Raw genomic sequence first — 26,734 nt, forward strand, 5'->3', positions numbered from 1 at the left:
GATCCGAGCTGTGTCTGCAAGCTACGCCACAGCTCATGGCAATGCCAGATCCTTAACCCACTGAACAAGGCCAGGGATCGAACCTGCAACCTCATGGTTCCTAGTTGGATTCGTTAACCACTGAGCCACGACAGGAACTCCAACATAGATTCCGTTATTTTAAAACCTATTACAGTATATATGTATGTGCATACCTGCTGGAAAAACATTATATAATCTGTAAGATGAAGTGAAATATGTATACTCTAATTACATAACAAAGGCTGAGAAACTTAAACTAGGTCACATAATACCTGGACCAAACTTTTTTAATCTGTAGAATAATCCCTTGAAGGGAGATATTAAATGAAATAACAAAAGCTTTTATTTAAGCTAGTTTTTATTGACTTTATCTAGTTTTTATTGACTTTCCTTTCTTTAGATCTTGTCTCAAAAGACAAACAGTATATTTTGTGTTACTGTAAACATGAGACTTTCAAGCCGTTTTACTACAGTCCTTAGAAACAATTTATTTCTTCAACTCTTCACGCACACCTGAATTGGTGGAGGCTTCAGCTCGAAGCTCTTCTCTTTCTCCCTTTAAAGCAAACTCAGGCCCTGAGTGTTCCTGGACGCTGGATTTCACAGCATAAGCTGCATAGTTAAGGCTGGTGTTTTCACTCCAGTGCCAGTAACCTGAGAAGGGGTTGTAGAGCATTCCTGTCACCGTTTGAACTGAAAGACCATCTGAAAAAAAAAAAAAATTGATAGAAAGGAGATTTAATAAATGCTCAGGAGTTCCTGTCGTGGCTCAGAGGTAACAAACCCTACTAGGATCCATCAGGATGCAGGCTGGATCCTGGACGTCACATAGTGGGTTAGGATCTGGTGTTGCAGACATGGCTTGGATCCCGAGTTGCTGTGGCTGTGGTGTAGGCCGGCAGCTGCAGCTCTGATTAGACCCCTAGCCCAGGAACTTCCATATGCTGCAGGTGCAGCCCTAAAAAGTGAAAAAAAATAATATAAATAAATAAATGTTTACCTTCCAAGTGCCAAGAGTCTCATGCAACTCTCCATATTAAAAAAGGATTCCTACCTCAATGGTACAAATACTTTGTAACCTTGTATAGCTCATCTTTTTTTTCTTCATTTTTGGTCGCTTCTCGGCATATGGAGCTTCCAGGCCACGGATCAAATCTGAGCTGCAGTCTCACCCCAAGCCACAGCTGCAGCAATGCTGGATCTTTAAACCACTGGGCCAGGGATCGAACCCTTGTCCCAGAGTTCCCAAGATGCCACCAACCCCCTTTCATCACAGTGGGAACACCTGTATAGCTCATTCTTTACTGCAGCAGAACATAAACCCTAGCACAGAGTTTGGAATTTGTAAGTACTTGATAAACATTAGCTGTTATTAGAAAATACCTGCCAACAAGTGATTATTCCAATAAAGCATCTTTAAAATATCTTATCTACTCGGAGTTCTCATTGTGGCTCAGTGGGTTAAGAACCCAGCTAGTATCCATGAGGATGCAGGTTTGATCCCTGGCCTTGCTCAGTGGGTTATGGATCCGGCATTGCCGCAGGCTTCGGTGTAGGTCTCAGACACAGCTAGGAATTGGCATTGCTGTGGTTGTGGCATAGACCTGCAGCTGCATCTCCAATTCAGACCCTAGCCTGGGAACTTCCATATGCTGCAGGCAGATCCTAAATAGAAAAAAAATGTATACTCTATTTTCAAAAAGGTTATTTGCAGATAAGAAATTACTATATTTCATTAGATGGATGATATTCCAAGTAAAATTAAGTTTATTGATATACTGTTATATGAACAAAAAGCATTAGACACATAAGTCAAAGTATTCAAAAGGAATAGGAATTCCTGTTGTGGTGCAGCAGAAACTAACACAACTAGTATCTGTGAGGTCTTGGGTTCAATCCCTGGCCTCCCTCAGTAGGTTAAGGATCTGGTGTTGCCCTGAGCTATGGTGTAGGTTGCAGACATGGCTTGGATCTGGCATTGCTGTGGCTGTGGCCAATTTGATCCCTAGCCTGGGAATTTCCATGTACCACAGGTATGGCCCCAAGAAGCAAAAAGAAAAAAAAAAAAAAAAAAAGGAATACCAAATACTAAATAAATGAACTGAGAAGTGTTATTACTTGAGAGCAATTCAACACGAGGTGTAAAGCAAAGCTTGGCATTGTAGGGAGTACAGAGAAGAGACACAGTATTGCCTTCAAGGAGCTTATAGCCAGAAAGAGATTAAAAACATGAAAATAGGAGCTCCCATCATGGCGCACTGGAAACGAATCCGACTAAGAACCATGAGTTGCAGGTTTGATCCCTGGCCTCACTCAGCGGGTTAAGGATCTGGCGTTGTGGTGAGCTGTGGTGTAGATCGAAGATGTGGCTCAGATCTGGCATTGCTGTGGCTGTAGCATAGGCCGGCAGCTACACCTCCAGTTTGACCCCTAGCCTGGGAACCTCCATATGTCATGGGTGCAGCCCTAAAAAGACAAAAAAAAACAAAAAACAAGTTTAAAAACATGAAAACATACTATAAGGCATGCTTATACCTAGCATACAACACTACATAAAAAGTGTCAAGATTAAAACAAATCAGATTATGAAGGAACTGGGAAAAATAGTATGCAATATAAGCTGATTCAAGGATGGCCTCAAGAGGAGTTCCCGCTGTGGCACAGCAGGTTAAGGATCCAGCATTGTCTTTGTGGAGGTTTGGGTTACTGCTGAGGCTCAGGTTCAATCCCTGGTGCAGTGGGTTAAAGTGTTGCCCCAGCTGTGGCATAGGTCGCAGCCATGGCTCAGGTTTGATCCTTAGCCTCTGAACATCCATATGCCACGAGTGCAGCCAAAAAAAAGGTAAAGTAAAAGACATTTGTACCTCATCCTTGAACAAGTGAGGATTAAACAGTCAACAAGTAGTCCTTGATCATCTATGATTTGCTTGGCCCTGGGTCAGGTGGCATGGATGAGAGACAATGGTATCTAACACTTAGTCCTAACTTCAAGCAGTTTATAATCTAGTTGGGGAGAGAAAACAAACATCCAAAGAATAGTGGCCTATTTAATTGTTAGATTATGTGCTTAGTAATTATAGGTACATTAAAGGTTCAGTCAGGCCTTGAACACTGGAAAAAAAATTAATACTTACTTGATTCCAGAATGCTCTCTAGCTTTTCAGGTGAAACAAACTTTTCCCATGTATGAGTACCTTTTGGTACAATACCTGCAATTTGCTCTGCAAAAACAATTCCCAAGGCATAAGATAGCTGGGTTTTGTTGATTGTAGTAATGAATAAAGAACCACCAGGCTAAAAGAAAAAAAAAGTGTGTACAGAAGTAAAATTTTAAATGTCAGGAGTATCAGTTAGAAAAAGGCTTGGCTTCCCCCACCCTTCTCCTTCCTCCCATATAATTTAAGTGCAGTTAAAATACACAAGTGTGAATAAAATATAGTTTACCAAACAGTATTTTTTTTCTCTAAGGAAATTCATTGTTATAGGCAGCTCACTACAGATGCGCTTACTGAATTTATGCAACAGTGCTTACAACTAACTCTTAAAATCATACATTACTCTGACATGTTTGTATTATATACATTCTTTTGCACCTATCAAATACTTCATAGTAAAAATATAGAAATGAGGTCAGGCTGCTATTCCTTGTTACATGTCCACATGATGTCCTAATATATCAACACTACTTTCTCTTTGGGTGTCAAGCCTGTCTCACGTGTTTGGTATAGCACATAGCCACACAGCTCATGAAGGGGAGCAAGGCCAAGAAGTATTCTCAGACAAAAGCATTAATGATTAAGGTAGGAAAGCAGTTTTTTTTGTTGTTGTTGTTCTGATTTCACTAGTATAAAGAATATAAAGAGATCAGGATAAGTACTTAGATGATGCAAACCATTTATGGGATTGTTTAGTCTGTCATCTTTCAATGACTATATTTATGGTGTTTCCTACATTTACTCCCACATATGGCAAGAAGATTAATGCCTCTTCCCTCTTTAACACATTTTCGTTAACACCTGATGGGGATAAAATGCTGAAGACCCCCTCCAAAACAATCATATTAAGATATGTATATAGTTATGAAAAATATATATTTATACCTCAAATACCACCCGAAACCAAAAATAAAAGCAGTAAGAGAAGGCCCTGAAATATTGGGATGTGGTTTTAAAACCAAAACATCAGACACTATTACACATTATAACTTTTCTCTGTAAAACTCTAGTACTCTGTCATATTAAGAATCACTTATATATGAATTATATCTCAGTAGGGCTAAGGGGGAAAAATCACTTATAAATATCTAATCTGTGCTTCCAAGATCTTATTCTAAGGAAATAGTGGTGAGCAATCATCATTTCTTTTTTTAAAAATAGGCTTTCTATTAAAGCAAAAATTACTTTTAAATTCTATGAAGCAAGTATTCCCATCTGTGTGAAAGAACCTCCATCCATACATACTGACTGAGACATAAAACAGAAAGAAATAATTGAGGAGTTTTGCTTGGGAAATAGAAGTGAAACCTAATAAAACTCATTAAGAGGAAACATTGGAGCTTCCGCTGTGGCGCAACAGGATCAGAGGCATCTTGGTTACGCTAGGACGTGGGTTTGATCTCCGGCCCAGCACAGTGGGTTAAGGATCTGGCATTGCTGCAGATGCAGCTTTGGTCATAACTGTGGCTCAGATCTGATTCCTGGTCCTGGAGTTACATATGCCTTGGGGCGGCCGAAAATGGAGAAGGAAAAAAAAAAAAAGGAAACACCACCAAGAAACTATACAGACTGAAGGAGACTAAAGAGATGTGGCAACTAAATACAATGGAGAATCCTGGCTTGGATCCTCCAACAGAGAAGTGATGTTAGTAGAAACACTAATGAAATCTAAAAGGGTTTAGTCTATGGTGTAGTTGATAGTATAACGTCAACGTTAATTTTGTAGTTTTGAACAGAAGCAGACTCAAAGGTTTTTGAAACCAAAATTATGGCTACCAAAGATAACTTATTTTCTTTGCTGTACATCTGAAACTAACACATCTTTGTAAGTCAACTATACCCCAATAAAATTAAAAAAAAAAAAAAAAAGCAAGTTTCTTGTGGTTCAGCGGGTTAAGGAACTGGCATTGCTGTAGCTGCACCGTGGGTTTGATCCCTGGCCTCTGAACTTCCACATGCTGCAGGTGTGGCCAAAAAAAAAAAAAAAAAAAAAAATACAATCTAATCCCCCCAACACAAGAAAAAACTTTGTAGTTTTAAGAAATATCCCATGGGCTATATACAGGGCTAGGACAACAGTGAGGCAAGTGAGATGCCAAGGGCAAGATGCTGAAGAGGGCAAGCACTCTTGGGGCATGTAAATGCAGGACTGGTACCAAAGAGTGAGCGCCCCCTTGCACTCTGTGCCCCAGGTGCCATCTGCCTCATCAATACTAGGGGAGACTGGGTCAAGGGCACATGGGAACACCATACTACCTTTGCAATGCTCCTAGAAATCTTAAATGATTTTAAAAGACAAATCTGCTTGCCATTTTTTTTTTTTTGGTTATTTTTTTTTTTTCTTCTTAGCTGCACCCGCAGCGTGTGGAAGTTTGCAGGCCAGGAATCAAACCTGCTCCACAGCATGACCCAAGCCACCACAGTGACAACACTGGATCCTGAACTCTCTGCACTACAGGAGAACTCTGAAAAGACACTTTTTAAAAGCTCTATTTAGGAGTTCCTGCTGTGGCACAGTGAGTTAAGAACCCAACTGCAGCAGCTTGAGTTGCTGAGGAGGTTCGGGTTCCATCCCAGCCCAGCACAGTGGGTTAAAAGGATTTTGCCACATTTAACTCTTTTAGCTGGTGACCTTAGGAAGATACCTCTTGAATATATAAACAACAGAGATGATAAACTGTTGCGCATATTACATATTCAGAGTGACTTAAATGCTATCTAACCAATTTATGATAATAATGATATTTTAAAGTATTAATCCAAATCAATTTCTTAGTAATTGTCATTCAATGTCTATTAGATATTTAATTCAGACTATTTCAATGGAAAAATACCACTATAAATCTATGGTTTGTATTATAATGTTCAGCGCCAACATTTTTCAAGATCCCTGGACATCAAGATACTGGATCTGGAAAACCTTGGTATTCAGGGCAAGCTGAGAGGTAGAAGTAATCTCCAGCAGAAGTAATATTCCTGGTTTCGAGTATTACAAACATTTATTGTTATACAACTACATTCAAAAGAAAAATAAGTAAACCCCATAAGTCTTACTTTTAGCACTTGACAGCAGCACTGTATAAATGTTTCTAGATCAATCACATGTTCTACAACTTCAGAAGCTACAACAGCATCAAATGTTTCTGCAGTTTCTTCCACAATCTCTTCCAGGGAGCATGCTCTGTACTCTATCCTCTTATCCAGGACTGGGTCAAATGATTTATGGTGCTGTGCTGTTTTAATGTTCTCATCCACAGGATCAATTCCAATAACTGATGCCCCAAGCCGCCCTAGAGGCTAATGGCATAAAAAGCTGTTACCCTCAGGAAGAAGATAGAACCCATGTTAGCAATAAAAAGCTTCTCAAAAAGAATATATAACTAAGCACGAGGGAATAATTATTGGAGATTGTTGTGAGTACGTGAAAGTACAATATATCAAATTCTCTAGCTTGTACACATTTGAAAATTCCATTAAAAAAGCTTAAAAATGAGAATAATCACAACAACAAAAAACTTATCAAGAGCAACTTGACAATAGTGAGGAAATTTCTATCTACATTCTCTAGACACACTTATAGGCACACAGTATAGTATTAACTTTTATTTTTAAGGCTGAACCTGCAGCACATGTTAATTAGAATAGGTGTTCAATCGAAGCCACAGCTGCCGGCCTACACCACAGCCACAGCAACGCCAAATCTAAGCCATGTCTGTGAACTACCCCACAACTCATGGCAACACCGGATCCTTTAACCCACTGATCAAGGACAGGGATTGAACCTGCACCTTCATGAATACGAGTTGGGTTCTTAACTTGCTGAGCCCCAAGAGGAACTCCAGTATTAACGTATTTAAAGTACAATAAATGTAACATGTCATTATAAAAAGAGCAGAACTTTCTAATATTCAAGTTCTCTAAAGAAAATTTTTTTCTCCATAGTTTCTCCTGTGACTGACTAGAAACAATTCTTCATAACTAATTCTTCTTTTAACTTTTATATTCAACCACTTCCGATGACATGCCCAAGTTTTTCAACACAGACTTAATTTTAATCAAAACTGCATAGTGGAGTTCCCATTGTGGCGCAGTGGTTAACGAATCTGACTAGGAACCATGAGGTTGCGGGTTAGATCCCAGGCCTTGCTCAGTGGGTTAAGGATATGGCATTGCCATGAGCTGTGGTGTAGGTCACAGACACGGCTTGGATCCCGTGTTGCTGTGGCTGTGGCATAGGCCAGTGGCTACAGCTCCAATTAAACCCCTAGCCTGGGAACATCCATGTGCTGAGGGAGTGGCTCTAGAAAAGGAAAAAAAAGACAAAAAAAAAAAAAAAAAAACCCAAAAAACTGCATAGCATTGGAGTTCCCATTATGGCTCAGCAGTAACAAACCCAACTAGTATCCAAAAGGATGCAGGTTCAATCCCTGGCCCTGCTTAGTGGGTTAAGAATCTGGCATTGCCATGAGCTGTGGTGTAGGTCACAGACACGGCTTGGATCTGGCATTGCTATTATGGCTGTGGCATAGGCTGGCAGCTTCAACTCTGATTCGAACCCTAGCCTACAAATGTTCATATGTCTCAGGAGCAGCCCTAAAAAAAAAAAAAAAAAGAAGAAGAAGAAAGAAAGAAAGAAAGAAAAAAAGAAAAAAAATGCATAACATTTATTTTATAACTCTTTAGTCAATAATTTAAAAGTATAAATCAAATTATTTTTACTTTAGAGATATAAAATCTGTTATACTGAGATTATAGAACACATACAACAAAATCATATTCATTTATAATTTGATAACCACATATTCTTGATTCTAAGGAATATATTTTCACATATTTTACATTTCCTGAAACTTCATAACTGTTTCAAAAGAAACCAGTCCACTGCTGCCTGAAGAACACAGTTTCTGCATATGGAAACTTGGCTGTGAATCAAAGGCCTCTGTTAGCCTCACTGTTAACTTGGCTGTTAAGGACTTTGACAGTAAGCATCATACTGTATCTTTACTTACATTTGTATCCTATACTGTTGCTTAAAATATCTTTTGAAGGTCAGATGATGATGCAGGATTGAAACAAAAAGTTACTGTGTTGATAGAAGATTACTAAATAGAGCTACAGGGTATAAATTTACTATAAAGCTAAAGCACATATTGTTCACAGGGAAAATGAATATTTTTCCAAGTATTCTAGAGCAGCTAAGAAGTAAAGAACCCCAAAGCAGGCAAAATTCTGTTAGGTTTTGACACTGAAGCAAGTGCAAAAGGACAGCTTATCAGTGCATTTAAGGAGAGAAGAGATAAAATTTCCAAAGCTATTCAAATGACCAGTACTTTTTTTTTCTTATTCTTTTTTTTAAATTGAAGTATAGTTGATTTACAATACTAATTTTAGGTATACAACATAGTGACTCAATATTTTTATAGATTACACTCCATTTAAATTTATTATTTCCCTGTCTTGTACAATATATCCTTGTTGTTTTTATTTATTTTACACATCGTAGTTTGTACCTCTTAATCCTCCTACCCTTATGCTGCCACTCCCTACTAGTATCCACTAGTTTGTTCTCTGTATCTGTGAATCTGTTTCTGTTTTGCTATATTCATTCATTTGCTTTATTTTTAAGATTCCATGTATAAGTAATAACATACAGTAACTGTCATTGTCCATTTTATTTCACTAAGTGTAAAACCCTCTAGGTTTATCCACGTTGTTGCAAATGGCGATTTTTTTTTATATGGCAGAGAAATATGCCATTTTATGCATCATGCGTGTGTGTGTGAGAGAGAGAGAGAGAGAGACATCTTCTTCATCCATTCATTTGTTGATGGTCACTTAGGTTGCTCCCATATCTTGACTCTTGTTAATAATGCTACTATGAACACTGGGGTGCATGTATCTTTTTAAATTAGTGTTTTTGTTTTATTCAGATATATACCCAGGAGTGGAATTGCTGGGTCATACAATATTTATATTTTTAGGTCTTTTTTTTTGTTTTTTTGTTTGTTTGTTTGTTTTTTGTCTTTTTGCTATTTCTTGGGCCGCTCCCATGGCATATGGAGGTTCCCAGGCTAGGGGTCTAATCGGAGCCACCGGCCTACTCCAGAGCCACAGCAACGCGGGATCGGAGCCGCGTCTGCAACCTACACCACAGCTCATGGTAACGCCAGATCGTTAACCCACTGAGCAAGCGCAGGGATCGAACCCGCAACCTCATGGTTCCTAGTCGGATTCTTTAACCACTGCACCACGACGGGAACTCCTATTTTTAGGTCTTTTAAAATTTTTATTTATTTGTTTGTTTTTATTTTATGGCCGCACCCGGAGCATATGGAAATTCACTGGGTAGGAAATGAATCCAAGCCTCAGCAGTGATCTACACCACAGCTCCAGCAACACTGTGCTGAGCGAGGGATTGAACCTGTGCCTCTGCAATGACCCAAGCCAGTGCAGCCAAATTCTTAACCTACTGTGCCACAGCAGGAATTCCAACATTTTTAGTTTTTTGAGGAAACTCCATACTGTTTTTCATAGTGGCTGCACCAATTCACATTCCTACCAACAGTGTACCAGGGTTTGCCATTCTTTTTTTTTTTTTTTCCCCTTATTAGGGCTGCACCCAAGACATGTGGAAGTTCCTAGGCTAGGGGTTGAATCAGAGCTACAGCTGCTGGCCTAAATCACAGCCATAGCAACATGAGATCCAAACCACATCTATGACCTACACCATAGCTCACAAAGCCTGATCCTTAACCAACTGAGTGAGGCCGGGAATCGAACCCACACACTCATGGATACTAGTCAGATTCATTTCCACTGAGCCACAATGGGAACTCTCTTGATGACAGCCGTTCTGACAGATATGAGGTAAAATCTGACTATAATTTTGATTTGCCTTTCTCTGATAATCAGCAATGCTGAGTATCTTTTCATGTGTTTTTTGGCCATCTATGTGTCTTTTTTAGAAAAACGTCTATTCAGGTCTTCTACCCATTTTTTAAATTGGGTGTTCTGTTTTGACATTGAGTTGTTTGAGCTGTTTATATATTTTGGATATTAATTCTTTTCAGTCACAGCATTTGCAAGTACTAGCTCTCATTCCTTAGGTTGTTTTTTTCTTTGATGATGGTTTCCCTTGTTGTGAAAAAGCTTTTAAGTATTATTAGGTCCCATTTGTTTATTTTTACCAGTGTCCTCAATTTCGTGTAAAAAAATTTTTCTGAAATTTGAATAAAAAATTTCTGTCATTTTCTGAAATAAATATCTCTCTATAGATAGATAGACAGATAGATAGATATAGGTATAGACTTTTTTTCTTTTTTGACTACCCTGTGGCATACGAAGTTCCCAGGCCAGCAATCACATCCAAGCCATAGTTGTGACCTAAGCTGTAGCCTGCGTCAGTGCCAAATCCTTAACCCACTGTGCCGGGCAGGGGATTGAATCTGTGACCCAGTGCTCTCACAACACTGTTGATCCCATTGCACCACAGCGGGAACTCCTTATATGTTTTTAAGAAAGTAAAAATCAACAGTTCTCATTGTGGCTCAGCGGTTTAAGAAACTGAAATAGTGTCATGTAGGTTTGATCCTTGGCCTCAATCAGTGGGTTAAGGATCTGGTGCTGCCACAAGCTGCAGTGTAGGTCAAAGATATGGCTTCAGTGTTGTGGTGTAGGCCTGAAGCCACAGCTCCAATTCAACCCCTAGCCTGGAAACTCCCATATGCCACATGTGCAAAGCATGTATAACTTTTATAATAGTTAAAACATTAAAAGCAAATAACATTACACATTTGTTTATTTAAAATAAACAATATTATTTGTTAAAGAGACAGAAGAAGCATAAGCCCACTTCTTCTCAATTGTTTTCCCCAGTTAAAAATGGCAAGAAAGTTATAAACTACTTACTTCTGTTAACAATCCACCACCACAGCCAACATCAAGAATCTTCATCCCAGACAAAGGTTTTCCAGGCTGGTGATTAGCAACTGTTTTTAAAAGATTGTCTCTTAAAAAAAAAAAAAAAAAAAAAAAACACAAATCAAAACATATAAAAACAGATTTTTTTGTCTTTTTGTTTTTTTAGGGCGACACCCGTGGCATATGGAGGTTCCCAGGCTAGGGGTCTGATCGGAGCTATTGCTGCCGGCCTACACCACAGCTCACAGCAACACCAGATCCTTAACCCACTGAGTGAGGCCAGGGACTGAACTCGAAACTTCGTGGTTCCTAGTCAGATTCATTTCCACTGCACTACGACGGGAACTCCTGAAAACGAATTGCTAATTTTATCAATAAAGTCTTAAAAATGTGTCATTTTCAAGCAGTATTAAACTTTTTTTAGTCTTTTAAATATAATTATTTTATTTTTTATTAAACTATAATTGATTTATTAAACTCTTTTTAAATGGACTATTGATTTGAGGAGTATAAAGTTTTGTTTTTTTTTGTTTTTTTGCTTTTCAGGACTGCACCTGCAACATATGGAAGTTCCCAGGTAGGAGTTGAGTTGGAGCTGCAGCTGCTGGCCAACTCCACAGCCACAGCAACATGGGATCCGAGCAATGTCATCGACCTACACTGAAGCTTGTAGCAACACCGGGTCCTTAACCCACTGAGCAAGGCCAGGGATTGAATCTGCATCCTCATGGATACTAGTTGGCTTTATAACCCAGTGAGCCACATGGGAACTCCAAAAAGATTTTTTTATTCTCAGCTTGTCCTTAATTTGTATTTTTAGTAATCAAAAGCAGGAGGTTTAAAGTAAACTTGAAATAATCTAGTAATAATTATGATTTAATTATTATGTTAGTAATAATCTAAAGAAAAACTTTAAAAACAATCCTGTAGAGATTAACCTAATTTTATTCACTTGAGATGTCATGTCACCTGAGACATTTGTTAGCTATGTTGTTACTGCTTGCTAGACCAATTTCATATCAGCAACAAACAGGTTATTTTACATGGCTCAGAAGAAGCCAACTAGGGAGCTATATTTTCAGAATTTGCCTGTATTCCCTTCTAAGTTGAGTCTCTTTTAATCTAAGTTAGTGGTGTTTTCATGATCGTGTAAACAGGCATCCAAATCAAGTAAACTTAATTCTAAGAAATCACATAATCATACTAGTACTTTACCACATTCACAAATGTAAGCCACACACATACATATCCATATACACACAAAGATACATATAGCTAATAATATTGTAAACTAAAACTTTAAATTGGACTATACATGAATTCTAATTATACTTACATTAAAATAAATGTTATATATAATAAGGATAACTTAGGATATCTTTTATTGCTATTAAAAACGGACTTCTAGAAAAACCTAGACAGTGGTTAAGTAGATAACTTCAGAATGTTGTACAGAAAGGTCTCATTTCAAATGACGTCCAATCCACTCTTCACGCATTGGCCAAAATGACTCCTTTATATCTTAATTTAGATCATATGGCTCCCCTTCAATGGTTTTACTTATGATCAGAATAAAATCCAAAGTTTAATCATATGTGCACAGCCCTGGGTGGTCTTTTTTAGTGCAATATCTAAATAATTAGTACCACAGGATTCCCCTGGTGGCCTAGTGGGTTAAGGATCCAGTGTTTTCACTACTGCGGCTTGGGTTGCTGCTGTGGCACAGGTTTGATCCCTGGCCTGGGAATTTATGCATACTGTGGGCGTGGCCTAAGTAAATAAATAAATAATAGTGTCAGTATTTTGAATAGAATAGTTCTCAAGCTAAGTGTGCATGAGAATAGTTGGAAGGTTTGCTAAAACACAGGCTGCTGACACCCCAAAGCAGCAAGTCCAGGGTAATACCTGAGAGTTTTGTAGTTCTATCAAGATCACAAATGATACTGATGTTGCTAGTCTAGGGCTAACTCTGAGAACAACTGATCTAGCCTAACAGAATGACATTTCTGCTTTTCTTTGCTTTAGTGTCTCAACAATCTACTAATTCAGTGATTTAAAAAAAAAAAAAAGGTGCCAGTATTTTCTTTTTGCTTTATTGATTCTGAATAAATCAGCAAAAACCAATCAGGAAGTACCTTGAGGAAAGTCTGAATCTGATATTCTGTGTCTATTACAGTACCTTGCCCATATGGGCTGCTCAAACAATTTAATGAATAAATAAATAAATGGACAGAATGAACAATTCCTTGATTAAGTGGAGTCCGATGAGCCTTGCCTTTATGTCCCATGGCAAACTCTAGGCACAAAGGCTGTATTTTTTTTTTCCTTTGGCTGCACCCACAGCACATGGAAGTTCCTGGGCCAGGGATAGAATCTGAGCTGCAACTGTGACCTGAGCCACAGTCAAGGCTGTGCTGAATTAGGGATCAAATCTGTGCCTGAGTAGCAACCTGAGCCACTGCAGGGACACTGGATCCTTAACCTGACATGCCACAGCAATAACTCTCCCTTTTTTTTTTTTTCCCCAGACTGTTTTGAATGATGAATATCTTGGTAACTTTTATATAATCCAGGTAAATTCTCAAAAAATATTTGTTGAATTGAACTGTCTCAGAAGTATTCCCCCACCATTTTTTTTTTTTTTTTTGGTCTTTTTTAGGGCCACCCCCATGGCATATGGAGGTTTCCAGGCTAGGGGTCGAATCAGAGCTGTAGCCGCCGGCCTATGCCATGGCCATGGTAACATGGCATCCGAGCCACATCTGCAACCTACACCACAGCTCATAGCAACACCGGATCCTTAACCTACTGAACGAGCCAGGGATTGAACCCACGTCCTCGCGGATGCTACTTGGGTTCATCGACCACCTAGCCACAACAAGAACTCCTCAGTAGTATTCCCTTTATCAGAACTGCCTAGGAGTTCCCATCGTGGCTCAGTGGTAAACGGATCTGACTAGGAACCATGAGGTTGCAGGTTCGACCCCTGGCCTCACTCAGTGGGTTAAGGATCTGGCATTGCTGTGAACTGTGAGGTAGGTTGCAGACGTGGCTCAGATCTGGCATTGCTGTCACTCTGGTGTAGGGCGGCAGCTACAGCTCTGATTAGACCCCTAGCCTGGGAACCTCCATATGCCACAGTTGCAGCCCTATAAAAGACAAAAAAAAAAAAAAAAATAGGAGTTCCCATCATGGCACAGTGGTTGACGAATCCGACTAGGAACCATGAGGTTGCAAGTTCGATGCCTGCCCTTGCTCAGTGGGTTAAGGATCCGGCGTTGCCGTGAGCTGTGGTGTAGGTTGCAGACACGGCTCGGATCCCGCATTGCTGTGGCTCTGGCGTAGGCCAGTGGCTACAGCTCGGATTGGACCCCTAGCCTGGGAACCTCCATATGCCGCGGGAGTGGCCCAAGAAATAGCAAAAAAAAAAAAAAAAGACAAAAAAATAAAATAAAATAAAATAAACTGCCTAAAGGTCAAAGTTGCTATAAAATGACCTTGATGCAATAGAACCCTAATTCCTTCTCCATACAGATTTACTGATAATGTCCAAAAGCACTTCAAGTTAACTTAATGAAAGCAGCCTAGAACTTGGGTGATGTTATTAAAAAATTAATAGTTTCAAACAATGAAGACAATCTCCCTAATTTCTTCCTTCCTTCTTCCTATTTTATGGCCGCATTTGTGGCATATGGAAGTTCCCAGGCTATTGGTCGAATAGCAGCTGCAGCTGCTGGCCTATATCACAGCCACAGCAATGTGGAATCTGAGCCATGTCTGCAACCTAGGCCACAGCTTGTGGCAATGCCAGATCCTTAACCCACTGAGCGAGGCCAGGGATCAAACCTGCATCCTCATGAATTCTAGTCAGGTTCTTAACCCGCTGACCACAATGGGAACCCCATCCCAAATTTCTAAAGCAAACTTAAAATGCAGCATTTTGAACCTAGGCATAAACCATGATGGGAAAAGTGAACTCAAAAGAAAATAAATGAAAAAAAAAAAAAAAGGAGTTCCCGTCATGGCGCAGTGGTTAATGAATCCGACTAGGAGCCATGAGGTTGTGGGTTCGACCCCTGGCCTTGCTCAGTGGGTTAAGGATCTGGCGTTGCCGTGAGCTGTGGTGTAGGTCACAGACTCGGCTCAAATCCAGCGTTGCTGTGGCTGTGGCATAGGTCGGTGGCTACAACTCAGATTCGACCCCTAGCCTGGGAACCTCCATATGCTGCAGGAACGGCCCTAGAAAAGACAAAAAAAAAAAAAAAAAAAAAGAAAAGAAAAAAGAAATGATTGAAAAGAGTTGTAATTTAAAAGGTCTAGGATTTCTGGAATGTTACCTAATAAACGGCACCCTCAGGTCGTTCATAGAATGAAGAGGTGCATACACTCCTTGCTCATCCCACCACCTGTGAGCCAAGGCCAGGAAGGTCTTCACCTCATTGCTGTCTACAGTGGACCGGGAAGTACTGTATGGTCTTATCCAAGGGAGCCTAAGAGGTCAGAAGGAAAAGTCAAGCAAAAACTGCCATTTAAAAAAATGTATTAAGTAGAAAGATATTCTAATTTACAATTTATTAGATCCCAAATACATGTATTGCTCATTTTTGATGCTTCAAAACAAGTTTTCTTATAATCACATTCCTTATATATATATATAGCTTATAAATAAATAATATACACATATAGATTCACAGATGAAATGAATTAATTTGTTTTCGAAGTAGGTTACAACAAAAGTGAAATTATAAAGCCTGAGCTTTGGGGTCACCTAATAACAGTAACAGTAGTAGTAGTAGTAACTGTTCACTGATTACCTACTAAATCCCAGGTATTATTTGTTTAAGAACTCCATATGTGTCAGACATCAGATCATCTTATTTAAGCCTCTCAGCAACTCTATAAGGGTAAGTACTATTATTATCTCTAGTGCACTGATAAAGAAAGGCTCAAAGAGATCACATGGTAGAACCAGAATTTGAACTCAGATGTCCCCACCTTGACTCCATTTCTACTGCTTGATCATTCTGTTCCAAGATTGCATCATCTCTTGCCTGAACTTTCGTCCTGCTTACAACCTCATCCCCCTCCGATCCAAATGTTCACAACACACCCAGATGGATTGTTCTGAAATATGAATATGATCATGCTATCTTCCCATTGAAAATGCTTCCATGGCTTTCCAGTGATCTTAGGAAAAAAGATCAATCCTTAGCATGGCCTACAATGTTCTGAAGTATTTGGTTCCCAATTTCTTCCCTGTTCAAAGCCACCACTTTCCTCATCTTTCCCACTCCAGCCACATGAGCCTTCTTTCAGTTCTTTGAGTTGACCATGCTCGATCGTTCCCCAGGTACTTTGTATATGTCAACTGACATCGAATGACCAGAATATTCTTCTCACATTCCCCCTTCCTTCCTGTACACACCTAATTCATCCCTTTTCATCTTTTAGATCTTAGTTGAAATGGAATATCACCTAATAGTCCCCTATTTTAAGTCCTTTACAACTTTTGTGCTCCTTGGTGGGGCTATGTGATTAGTGGATCATGTCTCCCCACTAGAACATAAGCACTATGAGGGCAAGGCATAGACTGTCTTGCTTACCATTTTAGTGCAGTTCCTGAAACACAGTTGGTGCTCAGGAAACATTTGTCAAATGAACAATCTGAAGGAGAAGGCCTGGAAAAGTTTATAATTCACCCCCCAATTTTTTTTTTTTACACTCAAGTGGAATCAAACAGGGACTAAACAGATCAGACAGACACTATACCAGCTTCCATTTCAAAGTACATAGTAAGGGAGTTCCCGTCATGGCGCAGTGGAAATGAATCTGACCAGGAACCATGAGGTTTTGGGTTTGATCCCTGGCCTCGCTCAGTGGGTTAAGGATCTGGCGTTGCCATGAGTTGTGCTGTTGGTTGCAGACACAGCTCGGATCTGGCGCTGCTGTGGCTCTGGCATAGGCTGGCAGTAACAGCTCCTATTAGACCCCTAGTCTGGGAACCTCCATATGCCATGGGTGCGGCCCTAAAAAGACAAAAAAAAAAAAAAAAATACATAGTAGGAAAATCCTACAAAGGTTCTTGGGTAAAAGAAAATAGGTTGTTACATTAGCATAGGTAATGCCATTTAAATTTTTATTATGTTTTTCTTAGCTACATACAATACATTCTATATGGATTACTTATTATTGTTTTAAGAGTTAAATGTCACTCTTCTTTAATAGGATCTTATTAATATTATCCTCCTTTTCATGCTTCATGCAAAGCCTCAGTCAGTATGAACGACTAATGCACAATGGATGGTTGCTCAGTTGACTAAGAATGATTTCACATATATCCAATCTTAAAGGAACTACAAGAAGTAGAAGCATGCATTTGGAAAACAGAGCTCATACTTTATGTAATATTTTTCACAACGTTAGATTGGTTTATAATATATGAATACATAAAGGTATTATTTTGATTAGATCTTGCTACCTAGAATGTATACTGAACCACCTTAGATATATGTTTTATCCAAATCATTTATGATTTAAGCATTATTTGTATCCTGTTATAAAATACTCTGAGGAGGTAAAAAGTACTTCTCTAAGTAATGTAGTCTCATATTAAAAATAAAATCTATTGCTGAGTACGGATGAAAAGTATACACTGGCGGTATACTACATAACACATTTTCTGTGGGTTTGAAATTTTCCGAATTTAAAAGTTGTTGGAAAAATAAGAATATTTCAATAAATAAAAACTACCATAATCAAATCATATGAGCTATACTGAGTTATTAAACACAATCAATACTAAACTATTATTGTGCATAATTACGTAAATATTTGCCACAGTAATGAATAAACTTACCTGTAACTTTTCATTCTATTCAAGAAGGCAAAATTCATGCTACAGGATTTGAACCACATGATTCTGTATTCATTGACAACCCATGGTTTAATTTGTAGAGTCCAACTGAGCTGATTCTTTGAACAAACTGAAAAAAGAAAACCAAATATCTAGAGAAAGCATTGCACAGTATGAATCCCTGATATATATGTGATTGAAGACAATTTTATATAGCTATTTTATATTACAATTGATAAACAGAAGGGTTTTTTTCCCTTAATTTTGGATTTTTTTTTTTCTGTCTTTTTAGGGTCACACCCACGGCATATGGAAGTTCCCAGGCTAGGGGTCAAACTGGAGCTTTAGCCGCTGGCCTACACTACAGCCACAGCAATGCCAAATCCAAGCCTTGTCTGCGAATTACACTGCAGCTCACGGCAACACCAGATCCTTAACCCACTGAGCAAGGCCAGGGATCGAACCTGTGTCCTCATGGATACTAGTCAGATTCCATTTCTGCTGAGCCACAACGGACACTCCTTAGTTTTGGATTTTATTCTAACTTATAAAATAAAAAATCTTGCATTCTGCCATCTAACTCTAATCAGACATTTCTGAATTTATAATTAGCAAAGCTAAGTAATACTTATGCAAAGTTTTTCACAGCATTTGTTTTTACATCAACATTATGCTGCACAAAATTATTTAAAAATGACATTCAAATTAAAGCTACACTACCTTTTAAACCAGGGTAGCATTAATTTTGAACTATCAAAACTAGTTCAGGAGTTCCCATCGTGGCTCAGTGGAAATGAATCTGATTAGGATCCATGAGGACACAGGTTCAGTCCCTGGCCTTGCTCAGTGGGTTAAGGATCTGGCGTTGCCATGATTGTGGTATAGGTCACAGATGTGGCTCGGATCTGGTGTTGCTATGACTGTGGTGTAGGCCAGTGCCTACAGATCCGAATCAACCCCTAACCTGGGGAACCTCCACATGCAGCGAGTGAGGCCCTAAAAGGCAACAAACAAACAAACAAACAAAAAAACGCAAGAGAATCCACCAAGAAGACAAATTACTCCAGCAAAAAACAGACAAAAATCAAAGATGATTTTGCAAAGAAAATCATTCCTGTGTCTGTCATGAATAGACACAAAAATTCACAATTAGTAAATAAAATTCAGCAGCTTATAAAAATAATATAGCATAACCAAGTAACATTTATTCTAGCTATGTAATACTAGTTCAATAGTAGAAAGTTAATCAATGAAATCTACCATATTAAAAATTGAGAGAGAGAAAAGAAAAAACAAATAAGCATATTAATTGATGTGGACAAAATATCTGACAAAATCCACACCTACCTATGATTAAAAACTCTCAGCAAACTTACAAGAAATACTTCAATTGGTTAGAATACCCAGAAAAATCCTATAGCTCATGAAGTACTTATGGTGAAAGACTAAGTACTTTACCTCTAAAATCAGGAACAAGGCACGAATGTCCATTCTCAACTCCTATTCAACATAGTACTAAAAAGTCTTAGCCAGTACAAAAAGGCAAGAGAAGGAAATAAAAGGCATACAGAACAGAGTTCTTTGGTGGCAAAATGGGTTAAGGATTCAGCATTGTCACTGCTCTGGTGCTGGTCACTGCTGTGGTACAGGTTCAATCCCTGGCTCCCTGGCCCAGAAACAAAAACAAACAAACAAACAAAAAAGGTATACAGAATGAAAAGGAAGAAACTAATCTGTCCTTTTCTTTTTTTTTTAGCCACACCCACTGCACATGGAGGATCCTGGCCAGGGACCACACTTGAGCCACAGCAGCAACTCAGCTACTGCAGTGAAGAGCATAAGAAATTCTCTGTATTATTTTTGCAATCTCTTTTTTTTTTGGTCATGTGGAAGTTCCCAGGCCAGGGATCAAAACTGCACCACAGCAGGATGCAAGCCGCTGGAGTGACAATGCCAGATCCTTAACCTCCTGTGCCACAAGGTAACTCTGCAACTTCTTATGAGTCAAATATTTTGAAATAAGTATCTAGCAACTGATGTTACTAGATTTATTTTATCTCATTTTATTTTGTCTTTTTGCCTTTTCTAGGGCTGTTCCCGAGGCACACGGAGGTTCCCAGGCTAGGGGTCTAATTGGAGCTATAGCCACCGGCCTATGCCAGAGCCACAGCAAGGCGGGATCCGAGCTAAGTCTGCGACCTACACCGCAGCTCACGGCAACGCCGGATCCTTAACCCACTGAGCAAGGCCAGGGATGGAACCCGCAACCTCATGGTTCCTAGTCAGATTCATTAACCACTGAGACATGACGGGAACTCCAAAGATGTTACTAGATTTATATGTAAGCTTCTAGATATTTTATACCTCAATTTTGTGTATCAATTTATCTCTCATTTTACATAAAATGTAGTACACTACACCCATTCTCCTGCACCTTGCTTTTTCCAACTATCAATGTATTTGTTTTTTTCATAATAGAGGATAAAGAACTTTTTTTTTAGGGCTGTGCAGTAATCCATTATATGACTGTATCTCATCATTTTTTTAAGTAGTACCCTATTAATGGGCACTATTTATTTAGGTTATTTCTAATTTTTTACTTTTCTGAAAACATAAGGTTGAATTACAAAGGTAATTTCATACATTCTTAAGAGTACCTGTAAAACCCCAAGAATTATTGTCAAATGGCATATGCATTTATAAAGTTGTATTGCTTTCACAGATGTTGAATAAATTTGCAGTTCCATGGGTAATACATGAGAGTATCTAGTGCTGCTTCCCCTACATTGATAATTATGTTGATAGTCACCTATGCAGTGTATTATCAAATGCTTTTATCTTTGCTAATCTAATAGATGAAAATACTATCTCAGTATAATTTTATCATGAGTGAGGTTAAATGTCCTTTTTTTCTTTTTCTTTCTTTATGGCCACACTTGCAGCATATGGAAGTTCCCAGGCTAGGGGTCAAATCGGAGCTACAGCTGCCGGCCTACACCACAGCCACAGCAACATCAGATCCAAGCTGTGTCTGTGACCTACACCTCAGCTCACTGCAACAAGGGATCCTTAACCCACTGAACAGGGCCAGGAATTGGATCTGCATCCTCATGGATCCTAGTCAGGTTCATTTCCACTGAGCCACAATGGGAACTCCTAATTGTCCTTTTTTTAAGTTTAAGGTGCTCTGGTCTGAATGTTTTTGTCCTCTCCAAATTCATACGTTGAAATCCTGACTCTTAAGGTGATGACATTAAGGACGTGGGGCCTTTGGGAGGCATTAGCTCATGAAGGTTGAAACTTCATGATTGGGTTTAGTGCCCTTATTTAAAAAAAAAAAAAAAAAAAAAAAAAAAAGACCCCAGAGAGCAAAAAGTTTCCACCTATGAATCAAGAAGTGGGCACTCACCAGATGCTGAATCTTGGACTTTGCATCTCCAGAACAGTAAGAAATAAATTTCTGTTGTTTATAGGCCGCCTAGCCTGTGGTATTTTGTTGTAGCAATAGGAATGGACTATGACAAAGGGTCGTTCATATTTCATATCTTATTTCATAGTCTTTGAACATTTTTCTCCTGAGCTTTTCACATTAATTTTTGTTTTCTTTAAAAGGCCTTCACAGTCTAGCCCAAATCCATTTCAAAGTTCTTTAAAAAAAAAAGTTTGTGCTTCTAAGCTTTTTCTTTTCTTTTTTTGCCCACCCCTTCCCAGACCAGGGATCAGATCCCAGCTATAGCTGCAACTTAAGCTACAGCAACACTGGATCCATAACCCACTTTGTGGGGGCAGGGGAGAATACGCATCCCAGCACTCCCAAGCCTACGCCAGTCCCACTCTACCACAGTGGGAACTCCTGTGCTTCTAACTCATATTATTCTTTCATTGTTTCTTTTTTTTTCCTTTTTAGGGCCATACCTGCAGCATATGGAAGTTCCCAGGCTAGGGGTCAAATTGGAGCTGCATGGCCCCACAGCCACAGCAACGGGGGATCCAAGCCACGTCTGTGAACTACACCACAGTTCACAGCAATGCCATATTCTTAACCCACTGAGAAAGGCCAGGGATTGAACCTACATCCCCACGGATACTAGTTGGGTCCATTTCCACTGAGCTACAAGGGGAACTCTGCCACCATTTCTATCATATTACTTTTTAAGACTCAGTTCACATATTACCTCTTTTATGACTTTAGGTAGGTAAATGAGATATTTAGAGAATTATGTAAACTGTGATACATAGATTAAGCATTTGTAGTTGACCCTTGAACAACTCTGGGAGCTAGAGGGTGCAAAGGAGCAAGTGCAGTCAAAAATCCATGTATATAATTATTAGAGAAATGCAAATCAAATCTAAAATGAGGTACCACACCAGTCAGAATGGCCATCATTAAAAAGACTACAAATAACAAATACTGGAGACAGTATAGAGAATAGGGAACCCTCCTACACTGATGATGGGAATGTAAATTGGTACAACCATTATGGAAAACAATATGGAGGTACCTCAGAAAAACTACCATATGACACAGCAATCCCACTCTTGGGCATATATCCAGACAAAACTTTCATTCAAAAAGATATATGCACCCTATGTTCATTGCAGCACTATTCACAATAGCCAAAATATAGAAACAACCTAAAGGCCACTAACAGATGGATTAAGAAGATCTGGTACATATACACAATGGTAGACTAGTCAGCCATAAAAAAGAACAAAATAATGCCATTTGCAGCAATATGGATGGAACTAGAGACTCTCATACCAAGTGAAGTGAGTCAGAAAGGGAAAGACAAATACTCTATGATGTCACTTATATGTGAGATCTAAAATACGGGCACAAATGAGGAGTTCCCATCATGGCTCAGTGGTTAACGAATCCGACTAGGAACCATGAGGTTGTGGGTTCCATCCCTGGCCTTGCTCAGTGGGTTAAGGATTCGGCGTTGCCGTGAGCTGTGGTGTAGGTTGCAGATGCTGCTTGGATCCTGCGTTGCTGTGTCTCTGGCATAGGCCAGTGGCTACAGCTCCAATTCGACCCCTAGCCTAGGAATCTCCATATGCCGTGGGGAGCGGCCCAAGAAATGGCAAAAAATAAAATAAAAAAATAAAAATAAATAAAATACGGCACAAATGAATCTATCTACAGAACAGAAACAAACTCATGATCATAGAAAAGACTTCTGGTTGCCAAGGGGGAAGGGGAAGGAGTGGGATGGACTGGGAGTTTGGGGTTAGTAGATGCAAACTATTGCATTTGGAGTGGATAAGCAATGAGGTCCTGCATATCCTAGGAAATTATATCCAGTCACTTGTGATGGAACATGATGGAAGATATTATGAGAAAAAGAATGTACCTATATGTATAACTGGATCACTTTGCTGCACAGCAGAAATTGACAGAATATTGTAAATCAACTATAATAATTTTAATTTAAAAATTAAAAATAAAAATAAAAACCCAAGTATAACTTTGTAGTCGGCTTTCCATATCTGCCGTTCTGCATCCTTGGATTCAAACAACCTCAGACTATGTAGCACTGAAATACAATATTGGGAAAAAAAATCCACATTTAAGAAGACTGGTGCAGTTGAAACTTATGCTATTCAAGGACCAACTGTATACAGTATTATAATGAAACTAAGTCTCAAAGATTTTAACACAGTCCTTGCTCTCTGGTCAGTGATGACCCCTAACTCCCTCTCACCTCTGCTATTTCTGGAAAATTAGTCCCTCAGTCATCAGTATGGTCAGAATTCTTCTTTTTTTTTTTTTTTTTTTTTTTTTTTTTGTCTTTTTAGGGCCATGCCTGCGGCATATGGAGGTTCCCAGGCTAGAGGTCTAATCAGAGCTGCAGCTGCCAGCCTATGCCACCACCACAGCCACTCGGGAAACTTGCTGTGCCTGGAACCTATACCACAGGTCAGGGCAACGTGGAATCCTTAACCCACTGGGTGAGGCCAGAGACTGAACTGCATCCTCATGGATACTACTGGAGTTTGTTACCACTGAACCACAACGGGAACATCCACACACTTCTTTTCAAGGAACACCTTATGTTTCCTAGAAGCCTCCTGACAGATACTCTAGCTGGTCTTATGGTCACTCCAACTTCTTCTAAAACTGCACAACTTCAAGTCAGTTCCCTAAATATCTTGTTTAAGAAGTTCCCCTGATCCCATATGTCTACTAGATGTTCCTTCTATGTTCACTCACAAAAGTTGGAAAATTTTTTCTAAATTTGACTATAAAATACGTATTTACTGAAAAATATGAAAAGTATGTAATGACAGGGAGTTCCCGTCGTGGCTCAGTGGTCAACGAATCCAACTAGGAACCATGAGGTGGCAGGTTCGATCCCTAGCCTTGCTCAGTGGGTTAAGGATCCGGGTTGCCGTAAACTGTGGTGTAGGCTGCAGATGAGGCTTGGATCCCACCTTGCTGTGGCTCTGGCGTAGGCCGGTGGCTACAGCTCTGATTAGACCCCTAGCCTGGGAACCCCCATATGCCACAGGAGCGGCCCTAGAAAAGGCCAAAAAAAAAGTATATAATGCTAAAATGATAGATCACCAACTCCACCTCAGATAATTACTGCTAAAATTCTGATGTATCTCTATTCTTGCCATATATCTCCAAGTTCGTAACAAAAACTGACTTGTAACTTATTTTCTGAACACTGCATCCTAATTATTTTCTATTTGGATAAACATTGATTTAAATAATTTTTACTGGCTGCAGTATTTTTCATTATATTGAGAGCAACAACTTATCAATTTTACTGCAGGCCTTTAAGTTGCCCAGTTTTTGCTCATTATAACCTGATCTTAGGTCCACCCCTAACTTTTTTTTTTAAAGAGACTCAGGTATCATTCGTTTAAAAATTCACAGTGCCTGTCATACAGTAATGATTAAATGAGTTTCAAGTAAAGGATGAATTTAACGTTCTGGTTTACATTGGGCGTTAAATAATCAAACTGTCTTCTACATGCATCAGGTTCGGTGCGTTGTTTTCTTGATCTTATTTGCCAATACAGTCTGCTGAATTAACTTATCAAAAAACAGTATAGCTGCCTTAAATTCCTTCTGTAAAAAAAGGAAGATATGTACAGACAAAACAAATACAACGCGATCGATAACTATGAGACAGCTGGTATCATTTCCGGCAGGCAGCGGCAAAAGAAGAAAGCACACGACCTTGAGACTGCAGCGGGCACTCTCGTCGCCTGCTCCTGGGGAAGGAGCTCAAAGAAAATGAGGCAAAGGTCACGGGATACCTGGCTGCGGTCCGGCTGGCTGCGCTCCCCTTGGCCAGAACCAAGGGGAACCTAGCCTCTTCGAAAGGGAGAGTAAAAGTCCAGGGGGGTGTTAAACGCCCGGGACCAACGGGTCTTTAGCTCACCCCGCGCAGAGGCAAGCAACAGCCACCGGTCCGCTCCCGCGCCGCGCCTGCGCAGAACAGCCCTTCGGCACGGTGGGCTGCTTGACCGCGACCTCCAGACACACTCACCCGCCGACGTGGTTAAGCGAGGACAGTCAGCCCGTGTGCCCCGGTACACCGACCTAAGCCCGCCTAAAAATCGACTCCCGGAGGAGCTCAGCTTACAGCCTCGCCACATCGCGACAAAAAGGATCCACCTCTTTTCCGGTCCCTCTCGCAAAAGATCCCCAACACAAAGGTTCCGACATCCACTCTCGCACGGTGGGGCGCCAACCTAATCATGGTTGCAGTGATGGGTGTTAGGTATGTGGCTATACTCTCTCTTCACAGTCAGCATGTCAAACTGCATACGATTGCACTACAAAATGTTTTGTGTCAAAAACTTCATGATCCTCCATATAAGTAGCTGTTAATCATACTATTCCCCTGTAGCTCTAATTACTTCATATTTAATAGATGTCCCCAAGGACAGTTATATCCTTTAAGACACTGACCCTAACTTACAATCACAAGCACTTCTTCCCAAAGGGAACTGTTTCCCCTTTTAAGACATTCGAATATCGCAGAGGACCAGAGGTCTACAGCAAAATTTTTCTGAGTGATGTGATAATATTTTGGACAGGGGATACATTATGTAGCACAAAACTTAAATCACTCGGGCCAGGCAAACTTCATTTAGTTAGAATGGGAGTTCGTAACATTTTACTTCAAAATGTGTAACAGCCTTTCCTTGGATAAGACCAATGATAAATTTCCAACACTAAAAGCAAAAAAAAATCATCGTACATTTTTAACAGGCAGGGTCAGATTGGTAAAGGTTTCTTTGAATGGGTGAAAAATTACTGCTCATTTATGGTCTTTCCCTTATGGCTTCTTTGTAAAATATTGACCTCCTCCTAAGAGTGGCTGCAGACTTTGCAGTAGTTATGTCCTCTTCAGAGCACCTCTCTCAAGATACATGACCATCTCTCCAACTGAAGGCAGAAAGCTCTGCACAAAAGAACATTTAGCATGTGTTATATGTTTGCTGGAGTAAGAGATCCAAGGAAAAAGCAAAGTTCAAGAATGAGTAAAGTTCTAAGAGCGAACATACTTTCTTTGAATGTTCCCTCTCATTGGGCTTCAGAGCATTTCCACATTTTAACAAAAAAGGCTATCAGTGATTTGCCTTAATACCAATAGGAAACAAAAATATCTAGAATACCCACTAGTTTAGCACAGATAAGCAAAACTGGCTCACAGTACTTTTTTCTACAATTACCAATAAAATGCTTTTCCAATGACACTTA

General features: G+C 39.5%; 1 protein-coding gene across 6 annotated transcripts; it reads right to left on the reverse strand.

Moving 5' to 3' along the window:
- Positions 1–361: 361 nt before the first annotated feature.
- Positions 362–26,435, reverse strand: COQ3 (coenzyme Q3, methyltransferase). Of its 6 annotated transcripts, none has more exons than XR_014806324.1 (7): positions 25,515–25,643; positions 18,013–18,139; positions 15,494–15,646; positions 11,145–11,244; positions 6,291–6,533; positions 2,886–3,315; positions 362–726 (listed from the first exon to the last, which is right to left on the reverse strand). XR_014806324.1 is itself a non-coding variant. In XM_021090304.2 (7 exons), exons 1-7 carry the CDS (start codon positions 25,621–25,623, stop codon positions 509–511), a joined length of 1,110 nt encoding a protein of 369 aa, XP_020945963.1. In that variant the 5' UTR covers positions 25,624–25,643; the 3' UTR covers positions 362–508. The 6 variants fall into 6 exon arrangements, 5 of the variants coding, with proteins under 5 accessions (XP_020945963.1, XP_020945957.1, XP_084817251.1 ...); XM_021090304.2 differs by having other exon boundaries at positions 3,156–3,315; XM_021090298.2 differs by having other exon boundaries at positions 3,156–3,315; positions 25,407–25,643.
- Positions 26,436–26,734: the final 299 nt, after the last annotated feature.

The sequence above is a fragment of the Sus scrofa genome, chromosome 1 (genome assembly GCF_054392235.1).
Source record: "Sus scrofa isolate SSC_HxYL_T2T_F1_AM1 chromosome 1, Sscrofa_HxYL_maternal_Yorkshire_Landrace_v2.0, whole genome shotgun sequence".
NCBI classification, from domain to species: domain Eukaryota; kingdom Metazoa; phylum Chordata; class Mammalia; order Artiodactyla; family Suidae; genus Sus; species Sus scrofa.

Excerpts from the sequence above, each read along its gene's own strand:
- COQ3 (XM_021090298.2), bottom strand. The coding sequence starts at position 25,623 with ATGTGGCGAGGCTGTAAGCTGAGCTCCTCCGGGAGTCGATTTTTAGGC. Across the intron at positions 18,140-25,406 it reads GTTGCTTGCCTCTGCGCGGG|TTTGTTCAAAGAATCAGCTC; the intron begins GTGAGCTAAAGA and ends TTCTTTTTTCAG. Across the intron at positions 3,316-6,290 it reads GCTGCTGTCAAGTGCTAAAA|CCTGGTGGTTCTTTATTCAT; the intron begins GTAAGACTTATG and ends TTTTTCTTTTAG.